Below are 14585 nucleotides of genomic sequence, written 5' to 3' on the forward strand. Positions count from 1 at the left end.
ATCTATAATCTATTCGTAAACCTCCCCCTACATTATGAAATCTTTTGTTTCCTTCTTGTCTTATCTAAGCAAAAAAAAAAAAACATTGAAACTCAATGGTTTATAGTCGAGCATGCTATGTTATTGATCAATGAATGATACAATGCAGAGCTTAGTTGATGGCCTAATTTATTTTGTTTTTAATTACACAGTATTTTTTGGTTCATTTTTTCATATGTTCAAACAATAGTGTCCTGTCTTCATTTATTTCTTTAAACAAAAAGCAAAAAAGTTTACAATGGTATTAATACATATACTTTACCACTATTCTCTGTCAAAAAAAAAAAATATATATCTACATAAAATATATTGCTTGAATTTGGACCAATTTATCGTGAAGAGGACAATGGCGACAAAGAGAAGGATAACGAAGAAAAAGAAGGGAGAAGCGTGGAAGAATACCCCTCCGGTGAATTCCTACATATAGGGCATGTACCATTCATTTTGAGCCACTCATCTATACATGCAGCATGAAAATAATGGTTGCAGTCAGGGATACTCCTCAATGTGTCTTTAGGTTCATATTCAGATAAGCAAATTGAACAAGTGTTGTCATTGGGCTTCAATAAGCGGCCACTCTCTCCAAGAAGAGTTTTGGGATATTTTTCAATTGTGGACCTATCAAGGCCCATTACAAGAGAAGGGAGTGGTTCTAATGTTATTGTTGCTGTAGGAAGATTTGTGCTCCTCTGTACATGAAATTGGGTCCTCTTGAACTTTCCACATATAAAGCAAGAAAAGGCAATTAGGGACAACAGTCCTGGTATTCCCACTCCTATAGCTATACCATATTTTGCACTTCTTGAGATACCTGTATCAAACATGTCATATAAATTAATGCTAGAGACAACTTGTTAAAAAATAAAAATAAAAACGATATTTGGGACATTTAAATTTTATAAATGATCGTGCTCTCCGACCGTAAAATTAATTTAAAATAAAAAAATAATATGACATTAAATGATTAGATGTCATAACTAACAGACCATATCCAACAAAATTTCCAACAAAATTTTAGAAAATCGTAAAGAAATTATTCTTAAATTTAATCGTTCAAGTATAATTATTTTTCCTATTTAGTCTTTATAATGAAATAATTTTTATAGTCTTTAAAATTATTCTTAAATTTCTTAAAAATAATTTATTATAAGTTGTTCTTAAAACATTAAAAACATATAAAAATATAATAAATAAGTCACTACTCCGGTACTCCCTAGGTCCTTTTCAATTTATAATAACATAAAAGGCCTAAACATAATAAATTTAATATACATACGAACATCTTAGGATGAGAGAATTTTTTTAATAAATTATATTTTTTTAAGAGAATTCAAATTCGTTAAATAAATTATTTTGTTTGGATAATAAATTTAGAGAAATTTTAAAATAAACAAATTTTATGAGACATTTTGTCAAAGTTAAATTTAAAAAATTTTAAATACCACCTAAAATCTAAAAATTTCAATTATCTCTTTACTTTATAGTATATATAAATCATAAATTGGTCCTATAATTTATATAAGTTTACAATTTTGACCTTATATGTTTCAAAATTTACATATTAATTCTTATATTTTTTGCAAATTGGTCCTTAAATTTGTTCAAATCAGTCCCTAATATTGCAAAATAGTTCTTCAATGTTTACAAAATTTCAGTTTTGGTCTAAATCTAATTTTCATTTTTCTCCCAATCTTTTTTTAAATTTATTAAAATGGTTCAATTTTGAAAGAGTAACTTTTTTTTTCTTTTTCAAAACAACAAAATTTAAAAATAACTTTAATTGAAATATTTAAATTGTTTAAAATTTTAATTCCTTCAAATTTTCAACTACCCCGTTGAAATGCAATCTAAATAAACTTATAAAAATATAATAAATAATTTTAAACTATTAATCCATAGGTCAAAGACAACTTCACAGAACCGATTAAAAAAAACGTTGAAGTGAGTGTATTGTTGGGAAGTAATCACAACCATAGAAAAAGAAAGAAGAACATACCTTCCTTGGAGGGATTATGGAAACATTCAAGTTGAAGGGTTTTTTCATCCTTAGAAAACCCACAAATTTGGCCACTAATTGCACAATTCTCACACCTGGGCTCGGTCCAAACCAACTCAACATCACTATTAAGATCAGGCCACATAGGCATACCCATCCACGGTAGAGGAACAAGAGCCGTTGATATCACCTCACAATCGTACGGTCTAGACAACGTTGTTGAATCAATAGGCGGTGCCCATGAAACTAGTACAACCGAAGCCAAGTTCGAATGTTCTTTATCACTTAGACAAGAAATTATTGGTAATGGCAAGTGAGATGATGATTCGGTTATGTTTGAGGGGCAACGAAGGAAAGTGAGGTTATAAATATTACTCGTATAAATTTCGGGGTTTAATTGGAAAGGTGAATCTATAAGGTTCCAATCATATAAAAATCGTTTTGGAAGACAACCTTCGGGGTCGTTGACTTGAATTTTTTGGTTCTTGTAGTCGATGTTTTTAATTATTAAGTCCCGTGTTTTTGGGAGGTGGAGAATTGTTTGGCTTTGGTTGTCACATGAAAGTTGGAAGCTTGGATTGGGATAATAGCTACATCGCTTATCTTGATTTCCTTGTTTTAAACCGAAAGGAAAATCAATATCTATGTCACCACATGATAAAGTGTTGCATATTGTTTGTTCCCCTTTAGTACTTTGAAGGTGCAAAATACAGACATAAGAAAATACATAGTAGTATATTAGAGTCGAAGAAGCCATTTTAATTCAAGACTTTGATAGAGAAGAGTGAAAATTGAAGTGTAAAAACGAGTGAAGGGGGGTTTCTTTAATTAGAGTAGAAATGGAACTAGAACACTACAAGTCAATATTTAAATGTAAGTTGTCGACACAAGTCAATTCATAGAATAGAAAAGCGAGCTTACTTGGCTGGAAATATGGGACAATAATAATTGACCAATAACGTAAGAAAATACGAATGGACCAAAAACGTTATTGCGAGTCACTTATGACCTCAAAGCTAGCTTCCATCACCAAACACTTGGCCTTTAGAAATTTCTTTCACAAATTTTCGGTCTTCCAAGTCGACATTTCACCTAATGATATGTTTTGTTGACCCTTGGATTTACTTGTAAAAAGTAAGCTAGAAATAATATGTTTGATCATATTGTAACCTTGATTGATAATAGAATTTTCCACTTTTGATGTACTTTTTTTATACTTAGTATATTTGAAGGTCAAGTACACAACACATACTGCCACCTTGCAGCTGTTTTTGGGATGTATTGATCATTTGGTCCGCCTAATCACCACTTTGTGTTTTGCACCATCGCCACAATATCATACTCCAAGTTCAACATTATTCCCTTATTAAGATTTTTATTTTTTATTTTTATAAAATTCGTTCCAACCCACAAGAACCACCATTTGAAAGGTTTTGACCAATCATTTTACTACCATAATTTCAATTTTTACTACTTTTGTTTCAGTATAAAACACTACGTTGTACACCGTAAGCACCACAAACCTTTATAACATTCCTTAAAATTTGCTAAATGAATAAATAATTCACACTTTTTTTAATGAACAAAAGGGGCTAAGCCCCAAAATACTCACATCACCTACTCGAATTGTAGTTAAATAATATATATCCGATCCTAAATATAAAAGATATTTAAGTTAATAAAGTTGATGTAATTGGTTTAATGTATATCGAACATAGTTGATTGTGAGTATTAATAATTACAATGACAATTATTAAGAAGTTGGAGATAGAGGCAAAACCGAAGGAAAAGAAGTAGATCTCTCTGGTAAATTTCTACACAAAGGGCAAGTAGCATTTGTCTTGAGCCATCCATCTATACAATTTGCATGAAAATAGTGATTACACTCAGGGATGGTCCTCAATACCTCATTGGGTTGATATTCACAAAGACATATAGAGCAAATATTGTCATTGGGCCTTGGCAATCTTCCACTTTCACCAAGTTGGGTTTTGGGATATCTCTCTATCGTTGGCCCATCAAGGCCCATAACAAGAATTGGGGGGTGCGGCATAGTAAAGGTTGAAAATTCAGTGCCTGTTTGACGTTGTACTTCATCACCTCTATTTTTCTTGTTGCATAGCATCCATGTAAGCACAAGGATACCTAGGACTCCAGGTATAACTAGACCCATACTTAAACCATACTTTACTTTCCTTGAAAGACCTACATAAAGCCCCCAAAACAACAATTAGTGTTTCAAAAATAAAAATAAAATTAAGAAGCTATCTAATAAGGATCCATAGGACATTATAACTTATAGCGCAGATTCTCAACTCAGTATTTTTTTTAATAAAAAAGAGTTAATTAAAAGAAAGTGATTTTTAAACTAAACTAATTATTTTATTTTCTCATACAAACATTTAATAAAGGAAAATTTATAAAAATATTAATTTGAAATAAGAGTAAATACACAAATTGGTCTAGATAAAACCACTAAAATCTATCTCATTAAGAAGAAATAGAAAATAACAATATAGTCCTTAAAAATCTCAAAGGCTAGTCAAATTAATATGGACAAAAATATTTTAAAACATTATACTAAAATTAAATAGCACTACTATTTTTATTCCTAAATATAAGCCTCTTTGAAAAATATTGTCTTAAAATACAAACCCCGCTTTAAATTATTAGATATACTTATTATTATTTTTTAAAATATATTTTTACTAATACTACTAATTTATCTAATATTAAATTATTAGATATACTTATTATTATTTTTCTAAATATATTTTTACTAATACTACTAATCTATCTAATATGTTAAGAGTAGTGATTCAATGGATGGTTATAAATTAGTTAATTTGTTAGAGTTACTTAGTTTTCAAATATCTTTTCCCTAATTCTTATATTTCTAACATATACAAATGAAGAATATTAGAGTTTGATACATTCATACATAAAAGAGACACATTAAGTACATTTTATATTTTCTTTTATAAATGTGAAAAATGACAAAAACGATCTTGTAAGTTAAGGGATAGTAATTTGACCAGTTTTTTATGCTTTTAAAGAGTAAATGTTTTTTTTTTCCATCGAAATAATAGGATATGGTAATTTTTTTAATACAAAATTTGGATATTTTTTTAGAAGTAAATAAAAGGAAGGCACATAGTCCTAAAATTGAAGAAATGAATGAAATAACCTTGGGTGGGAAGATCGAAACAAGAAATACGAAAAGAATAGTCAGCAAGAAATCCACATCGTCCTCCACGTGCTTCACAATTTCTACAATCAGGATTATCCCACTGCAACGGTATATTAGAATCATAATCACTCCAAAACAACCAATTCGTATCTTTCACCGGTATATAAGCTGACGAAATATATTCACACGAAGATCTCCACGGTGTACCAAAAGGAGGATCCGACATCATAGCCACAACCGAATTATTAACGTTGTTGTCATAATTTAAACAACTTATGGGAGGTACTATAGATGATACAATTGAATTTGAAGGACAATTTAGGAATGTGAAATTAACAAAAGTATAATAATCACTCAATCGAAAGGGTGAGTCTTTAAGGTTTAACATAAAACTATTATTATGATCAAACATGAAACGTTTTGGGAGACATTTTTCGGGATCGTTGACCCAAATTGTTTGGTCAACATAAGAGATGCGTTTAACAACAAAGTCAACGGATTTTGGGAGAGTGAGTAATGGTTCGCTGAAGGTGGTGGTGGTTCTATTGCTACACGAGAGTTCGAAGCCTGGGTAACTATATAGAATATTGGTTTGATTTAATTGGTTTAATGAAAAGGGGAATCGAATTGGAAGACCAAAGGTTTCGCATGATGTTGTTTCATGTGTGAACTTGTCGCTTTTAGTTGTTGAGATGAGGATGAATAAGGAAATTAAAGACGGTAAAGTACTCATTTTAATTAATTTTATTACTATGGAGGAGGTGTGATTAAGAATATGATGTTCTAATTCTCATGGATGGAGAATTCAAAACAACAAAATAAACACGGAGCCCTCGTTTTTTATTTGACTCATTCTACAATTCCATTGTTTTTTTAATTTCAGATTTTATAAATGCATTCAACGGTCAAATATTGGACTATTAATATGTTCTACTTTATACAAATATATCTCTTTGTTTTTTTGGTAAAAAAAATATATACTAGCTAGTATTTGTTTTTAATCAACTTGTAATAATTATATTAGCTTTTTAAGTATCTTATAAAAAGTAGGGTATACATTTGCCATTAATTTTCTTATATCAATTCAACAACTCATTTTTTTATATAGATTTTTTCTTATCATATTATTATTTTTTTATATAGATTTTTTCTTATATCACATCACTCTATTTATTTTTATATCTGTCAAATATGGATCCTCTAATGTAGTGTTAGACTAGTTTTGTGAGATATAATGTAAAGATGATTTAGATTTTTGCCATTGGTTCACGAGATGCACAAAGTCTCAAGAACATCATTTTTATAAAACTAACTCGAGAGCATATTCTCTCTCGTAACATTATGGTGCAGTCCATTTGTAGCCTTTGATTTGATAGGAGTTAGTTATAAAAAAATGGTTTCAAAGGTGGAGATTTCTCTACCGGAGAAACATGAGGAAAAAACTACATTAATTAAAAACAACAAATAAGTGCTTACATGAAAGATTAAATAGACCAAAAAGTTATGAGTTAAGGATCCTGAAAAACCCAGTACAAAATGGAAACTGTGGGATCTTTGAAAACTAGTATATATAGAATGGAATCAATCAAATACTAATAGAGTATATAAAGCTTGAATTGATTTTGAGTACATCCACTAGGGATAGGAATAGGTTAGACCGTCCGAGGCTTATAGTATGGCCTACTTATGGTGTGCTCTGACCTATTTAATAAAAATGTTAGCCTCAAGTTATTTTTAAAACCTATTTATTTAAATAGGTCAGACTCGGACTTATAAAAAAGCTTGTTAGGCCTATATATATTTTATTATTTATTAATGTTATTTTTTATTATAATATTAATAATATTATTTCTTATTTTAAATTCTATCAATTAGGCAATCAGTAGTCATTCCATATTTGGTAGTCGTTCCATATTCGGTAGTCATTCAATTAGTCAATCACTCAATAGCCGTTTCATATTTGTTTGAGAGATAATAATGGATGCGTTTGTTTTAGAAAAAAAAAATCTATTCTTTGAAATCAAAAATTATGTTTTAGGGTTTAAAGGATGTTTGTTTCAGATTTTTTTTTTTTAAAATTGTTTTGTTAGTAAAATTTTTTTTTAATATATATAAATATGTACATTGATATTGATATTGTTTAATCATGTGGTATGAGTAGAACATTTAAATATTTTAATATGAATAAGACTTTTAAATGACTATGATATGTCTTATGTCTAAAAAGTTAATTGTAAGCCAAGTTCAAACCTTTCAAAGTTTGGCCTGACCTGACCTATTCTCACCTCTATCAACTACTTCTTGTGCGGAATGCCACTCCATTTAATCTCTTTTTATTGGGAAAAATTAATATTTTTGTAGTTTGGTTTAAGTATATTCTTTAGGTTTATTTGTGAACAACTAAATTTCATCTAATTTGTAATGAATTTTAAGTTCAATATTTTCAACTCTATCACTGTCTTAGAAAAAGATCTTTATTTTTTAGATTACCGTTAGTTTGTGGAGTAAGGGTACTTATCATCCACAACATGAGCTGCTTCTTCTATTTAGCACTTATAGCTTAAATACATATTCCATTTTGGAGGAATAAATTTGGGTGTTTAATTATTAAGAAATGTGAAAATATCAACACCTTTTTTCTCATTTTATTTTTTGGCTCTACTTAATAAATTGTGTTAAAATAAATGTGTTCTTAAAATATTATGATATAGAAATGTTGATAGAATTCCTTTAGAGCTTGTTTGGCAACACAAAAAAAATATTTATAGCAAATAACTTATATCATTAAAATTAATAGTCATGTTTGATAACTGTTTTTCTTACAAATTTATATGTTTTTCTCAAAACTTATAACGTTTTTTAACAAGCTACTTAAAAAAGTGTTGTAACTTATAATTTCCAACATTTCATTTTTTATTCTATTTTTATTCTTGTTGTCTTAATTAAATTTTTTAAAATATTAATTAAAAATATATTTTTACGTGATTTTATATTTTTAAATTAGTTCAACAACTAATTTTATCATACAATTCAAAACAAATGAATTATCTTATTAGTTATCGATAAAGTAATAACATTAAAAAAATTATAAATCAACGATAGTGTACACGTTTAAGCATTGTGCATGGTCTTAGAAACCTTAACCTCTCTATTTCAATTTTAAAACTTTGCTCAATTTGTTGATTATATACAGTGATTGCTAACGTGATACGATTCACGAATTTAATTACATGTGTCTGATAATTTAGAACATTATAATATCACGCTTAATTAGTTGAACTATGTTTTTTTTTTATAGGAAAACAAATTAGAATCAATTAGTCCCAAAAGAAATACTGATCTAGTGATAAAAGGTTGAAACACAAAAGAAGTGTTATATGCGTAGCTACTTACAAAATCCTCTTCCAAAACAAATTCACCAATAAAAAAAATCATTAATATCAACAAATAAATATACAACCTTAAAAATTGTTTGCAAGAGTGGACATAATGCTGACTCGGTCACCTGAAATTGACAAAAGCTCACGAGCAACATCCTTCAATTCAAGAACTCTCCCATTGCATTTTGATAATAATATAGCAGCTTCTTCCTTTGTTAATTTGATCTTCACTCTAATTCCTTCTTTTTCTCCTAATTCATTACTAATACATCTTCTTTTTTCAAATTCTTTTTCTTCTCCCAAAATGGTAGGTTCTGAATCCGCAAATCGAACCCTTTTCTTCACTAGTGTTTGCTTTTTCGTTAATTCATATTTGTATACATCTTTTGTTGCTTTTAGTGGCTCTATTAATTTTACCTCTTTATGTGATGCTCCAATTTTAAGGCAACCAAACATGGTGCAACTTTTTTTTTTTGTTTTACTAGATATATAGTTTTGAGTATTTTATCAAAGGAATGAACGAAAGGTGTATAAGATTCGAAACTTGGGAGGACTAGTTAATGTTGTTGTAATCTTGAGGCAAAATGGAGAATGCAATAACGATTTATATAGTGATTTTGAACGCAAGCGTTTGAGAAGTGTCAATTGGGGCACACAAAAATAATAATAATTAATTGTGTGGATTAATTTACCATGGAAATTTTGTTAGCTAATAAATGACCTAATTATCAATCCAAAAAATTAGTCAAGTCAATGATTTGTTAGTCAGGAATTAAGTGATTGACTATAACATGTTCTCTTCTCTCCAGGTGTGCTCAAAATATACACTAATTAAAGAAATAAAATTTAAAATAATTGTAAGAAAAGAATAAATTTGTTATATTAAAGTTTTAAATCCTTTGATATTTAGTTTTCCAGGTAATTAAAATTATTTAATCGAATATGTTGAATTTTTCTTTATCCAAACCCAATATTTTAAAGGAAAAAAATAAGAACCGGGCATGTTATCAACATCTAGATATTTATATTCAAAATTAAAACTACATACAAAATGAAGGGGTCAATATATTAGCCTTGTGGGTTTTCAATTTTAAGGATTTATTTTAAAGAAAAAAAGGCAAAATGAGTTCTATTAAATAGTTAAATTGATTGAAATAAAAAATATAATATAAGAGAAGAATTCTCAATCGTGAAATTTAATGTAAAACGAGTTAAATGACGGATAAAAACATTAGCAATTTGTTTAACAAGATTTAAAGAAAAAAAGGAAAGAATTATTAATTTTTTGACAATTAGCCATCACCAAACCAAAATAGAATAAATCTTTGGATTTTGCATATATTTCTCAAATCACATCAAGAGAATCTCCTTCAATTACAACCCATTTAAATTCAATATACAACCTATTTAAATTCAATATCATGGATAAACTGAAGAGCTAGTTTCAAATCAAATGTTTTCATAATATAAAAATCTGGAAGCGTCTCAAAACAAGTGGTTGTTCTCATCATCAAGCCATTAACATCACGAATAAATCTCCAACATTTCATTTATTATTCATTGGTCCAGTTGCATCTACGTTAATTTTGTAAGAAGGTCTTTTGGTGAGAGACCAAGAGGATGGAAAAATAGAGACATGTGTTTGAGAATTTAAAACATGACGAGTGTTCAACATATTTGTACGGTCTTTCATGACTCTCCAAACTTTATAGATTGTTTCAAATATCAAAGTATTTTTTGTTCAAAGTTGACTGTTTTTAACATTTCAAAAATACCATAACATAAAAGCAAGACAAAACTTGATTCAGCATCTGAGTCGTGATTGATTATATTTTCAAGCCAATGAAAAAAAGAAATTCATATCCTTCAAAACAAACACCTAAAAGAGATTGAAACCAGACTTATTTTTTATTAAATGTATTTCTTAAATAGGCATTCAATATCTTCCTAAAACGAACTATATCTAAAACAAAAAAGTTTCAACATCATGTCTTTTAATTGTGCTTGTGAAAATCCTAAAATGCATTGTTCATTTTTTTATAATAAAACTAAAGAATAAACTTACAATTTGAATAGTGTTATCACAATTGAACAACCACGCCGAATGCATGAATTGCAGCAAGTCTACTTCCCAAAAAAATCCTCTTGTGCCCAAAAAAAACAGCTCTTAACAAGGTTTTTTAATTTAGAAACAATTTCACTGACTCTCAAATTTCTACACAATGACATATCATTCTCAAAGTGCAGTTTCCAACGACATAAAATGTGTTTATTTCCGTAGGTATATATCCAAAATCATTTTAAAAAGAAAAAGTTTATCCCATTTTCGATAGACTAATGAATCATGAAAATAATTTTAGATTATACACTAAAGGATCCATTTTCTTCCACTCATGTTAATAATGTTACGATTTAAAACTTTTTTTTTTTTATAGTAAATGTGGAAACTAATTACATAAAATAAAAAACTTATTAAAAGGAGTGACAGCATATATTTTTTTAATATGAAACAACCAAAAATCAAACCCAACACAAATGTTAGGGTAAAAATGTTCAAAGATGCACAACACGAAAACTTAATTCCCCAAGATTATGTCCATAAGGGGTAGAATCTTATTTTACTAATGTTAATGGAGTTCAATCTCAGAGTGTTTTTTTAGACAAACCAATGCATCTCTATTTGTAAATATAGAGACTAAACTATCGGAAATTCATTTAAGGGTTTCATTCAATTTTTATCCGTATCTTTAATAAAAAAAAAGTATTTTAACTTAAAAAAATTAAAGACGCAAATTTAAAAGAAACTTGAATAAAAAAAAGAAAGTTTGTTTTTCAAAGATGAAAAAATTTAAGACTAAAATAAAATTTTAAAGGCTAAGGGTGAAATTAATATTAATTAAATAATCATTGTACAATTATTTTGGAATGCATTTAAACTTCATTGTTTATTGTTTAAGGTTACGATGTCAAACTTTTATCACACCTCATGAATATTTTATGTCAGTCTTAGGACAATATGGAAAACACACTAGCAACATTGGTACTTCCCTCCAAATATGTGAAACAATATTTCCACAATAAGCTAACCCAAAATTCAATCAGAAAAAAAAAAAAAAAAAAAAAAAAAAGCAACAGAATACAACTCAACCATTAGCCGTTTACTACTTGAGTTCTTTTAACAGTTTGTTTGAAAATGATGAAGGAAAAGGGAGAGATGAGGGGAATTTGAATAATAGTGCACAATTTCCAATAAAAATATAGTATCCTAGCAAGTGCTAAGGACACATGATAATATTTCCCTTGAATATATTTTTAAAAAAAATCTCTCACTTCAAATTTGAGGAATAAGTTTGAAAGGGAGGGGGTGGAAAATGAAAGAAAAGAGGGAGAAGAACTTTAATGAAAAAATATGTATTTAAAAATGTCACATGAGTAGGAAGTTTGAGAGGGAGAGAGAGAAAACGAAGAGATTAAAAAAAAAATCCACTCTACAATTTCTTCCTCCAATATTAACTGAGAGGATTTGAAAGAGAACAAAATGACTTCCAATTTGTAAACCGTCCTAACTAAAATATCCTTAGTTATTTATAAAATAAAATAAATAATTAAAAAAAAATTGTCTATAGCTCTCAGCATGTATTATCCTTACCATTCCTCTATTACTAACTGCCTCACTCTAACATATTTTAAACCTATATTCTAATTGTTACAAAAATTTGTTTGGGATGGCTACCTTAATCCACATTAATATATTTTTTTAGGTCACTATATAGCTATTTTGAATAGTTAGCAGAGAATAGAGATATTACAAGAGACTAATACAAGTTATGTCTAGATAAATTGGTTAATAAGAGAAGTAATGATTAAATTGGTAGATAATATAGTCTCCAATTTCAATCCTGATTGGATTGCATTATTGACAGACAATCAAATCAATAATTTGCTTAAAACATAGTAACACCCAAGTAACAAAATGAAAAAGGACCCGTAGGTGAACTTTGATGAATCAAAGCCACAGAAAAAATATTCATGTAGTTTGTTTTCAGAACAATCGATTAGAAGCAGCCACCCAACTGCCAAAAGTTCAGAAGTTTCAATTAGTAAGTAGTAATAAGACTAAAAATAAAGAACACCTAGAACAATGTTCATGATGCAAGATGAAAAGATTGCACACCTCAGCTATCCCAAAAAGGCCAAAGTAAATACGGAAAAGATTCTTATTTACAAAAAAACAGAAGTAACCAAGAGAAAAGAAACATGAATGCAATGTTGTCAATTGCATATCACGGAGCAGTAGCGATTTGTTCAAATTCCGCTGTGCTATAGCGGCTATTTGACAACAATGCATGAGTCTGAAGAAAATGCATGCATACTCCTGGAGAAAAAGTATTCTTCTTTCTCCATGAGAATATTCAATTTGTAGAAGTCTAATAGTAGCTCATGCAATTGGCGGGATAAGTAGGATTCTGAACTTTTGTTAGTCCATGAATGAGTTAATTTATGAGCATAACAAATAACAAGTGTAATCAGGAAACATCAATGATGTAGCACTAACAAGGAGATTTTACATACCAAAACTGCCTCAATCTCTTCGTTGGTCACTGGAGTTCTTTTGGGCTGAAGAGAGGCCTTTCCTCCTAATGTAGTCGTTGTTGAAGCTTTTGAACTTGAAAAGAATGATAAACTACCACCGCTTGTTGACGGCGAAACATGAGTCTCAGAGGTAGAACCTGCAATGAAATTTCAATAATTGGAAATTTACTTATATTCAACCCATAAATAATTTGGGAAACATTCTGTCATTCATCTCAAAATCCAACTATACCAATCATCACATATAACATTAACAAAAATTTAGCAAACCCCCGCCTCAACGGGTAGATTGAGTACAAGGATCAACCAATGTTATATAATAATTTATAAGGCTCTATGGAAAGCAGTGTTGTCAAATAATAACTATAGCCGTGCTATAGCATAGCAAATTTTGAACAAATCTTTGTAATATACTATTTAGTATAAAGTGTTGCCGAATAGTGGCTCTATAACAGTGTAGTGTAACGAAATTTGAACAAACCGGATACACAATTGACAACGTTGATAAAGAGTCAAAAATTTAGTAAATTCATTAGATACTTTATCAATCACAGCAAAATCAAAATGAAGGCCTAGATTAAACAAAGATCCAAAATAAAATAAAATAAAAAATAATTAATGAGAAACTAATCATTCCTAATACCGAACCTTATTGTTTGAAACTCAACTGGGTATTCCTATAGCTGTGATTGTGAAAACATTGATGTAAAATGATATTTTTGAGAAGAAAAAAACAGTAAAGAGTTTGTTTAGAATAGAATCGGTATATAACAACATAGCATCGCAATATACATCATAGAAACTAGGGCTACATAACGATGAATGAAATACTAAAAGTCCTCGAAGAAAAAGAATAAGAAATTGATGAGAGAGAGGAATGAACCAGAGGATTTATGGTGCCTGTTGGGGAACTTGATGCGAGGGATTCTCTTCAAAGCGTGAGCACCTCCACCCGGTTGTTGAAACTTCAAACAAGACAAAACAAAACTGCGATTTCAGAATCGAACACAACACACACCTCTCCAAAATGTCCTTGTAAAGCTCCAATTATATTATTATATTAACCTCTCATTCCTTGTAAACCTAATAATCCTACACCATTATAAAAATTCAAAAATTTCAAAAAGAAAAATAGATATTTTTTATTATATTCTCTTTTCAATTTTTTTTATTTTAATATATCTTATTTTACAATTTATATACAGAATAGATGGAGATGGGACAAGGAAATTATTTTTCTCCTTTAAAAGATTGTTGTATCATTGAAATTCTGCTATCTATTGCCTTGTTTTGTTGACAATTGAAGAAATGTTATATCAATAAAAAAATATATATATATTAATAAAATAAAATATATTAAATAGAAAAAATACATAAAAGTCAATGT

The 14585-nt window shown here is 28.8% G+C and overlaps 3 protein-coding genes across 3 annotated transcripts; all 3 read right to left on the reverse strand.

Annotated features, from left to right (window-relative positions):
• Nucleotides 1–331: 331 nt before the first annotated feature.
• On the reverse strand, nucleotides 332–3354 carry LOC101497311 (putative RING-H2 finger protein ATL21B). Its single transcript, XM_004503562.4, has 2 exons — nucleotides 2036–3354; nucleotides 332–850 (listed from the first exon to the last, which is right to left on the reverse strand). Exons 1-2 carry the CDS (start codon nucleotides 2790–2792, stop codon nucleotides 369–371), a joined length of 1239 nt encoding a protein of 412 aa, XP_004503619.1. The 5' UTR covers nucleotides 2793–3354; the 3' UTR covers nucleotides 332–368.
• Nucleotides 3355–3704: 350 nt separating this feature from the next.
• On the reverse strand, nucleotides 3705–6047 carry LOC101497634 (RING-H2 finger protein ATL20-like). The gene is made up of 2 exons (XM_004503563.4): nucleotides 5223–6047; nucleotides 3705–4240 (listed from the first exon to the last, which is right to left on the reverse strand). The coding sequence occupies exons 1-2, from the start codon at nucleotides 5956–5958 to the stop codon at nucleotides 3789–3791; spliced, it is 1188 nt and encodes a 395-aa protein (XP_004503620.1). The 5' UTR covers nucleotides 5959–6047; the 3' UTR covers nucleotides 3705–3788.
• A 6398-nt stretch (nucleotides 6048–12445) lies between these two features.
• On the reverse strand, nucleotides 12446–14193 carry LOC101508778 (uncharacterized; the record flags this gene model as incomplete). The annotated part of the gene is made up of 3 exons (XM_004503774.4): nucleotides 12446–12678; nucleotides 13178–13335; nucleotides 14082–14193. Coding segments are annotated over 3 exons (288 nt in total), but the record flags the coding sequence as incomplete, so codon positions are not given.
• Nucleotides 14194–14585: the final 392 nt, after the last annotated feature.

The sequence above is a fragment of the Cicer arietinum genome, chromosome 6, assembly GCF_000331145.2.
Source record: "Cicer arietinum cultivar CDC Frontier isolate Library 1 chromosome 6, Cicar.CDCFrontier_v2.0, whole genome shotgun sequence".
Classification (NCBI taxonomy): Eukaryota; Viridiplantae; Streptophyta; class Magnoliopsida; order Fabales; family Fabaceae; genus Cicer; species Cicer arietinum.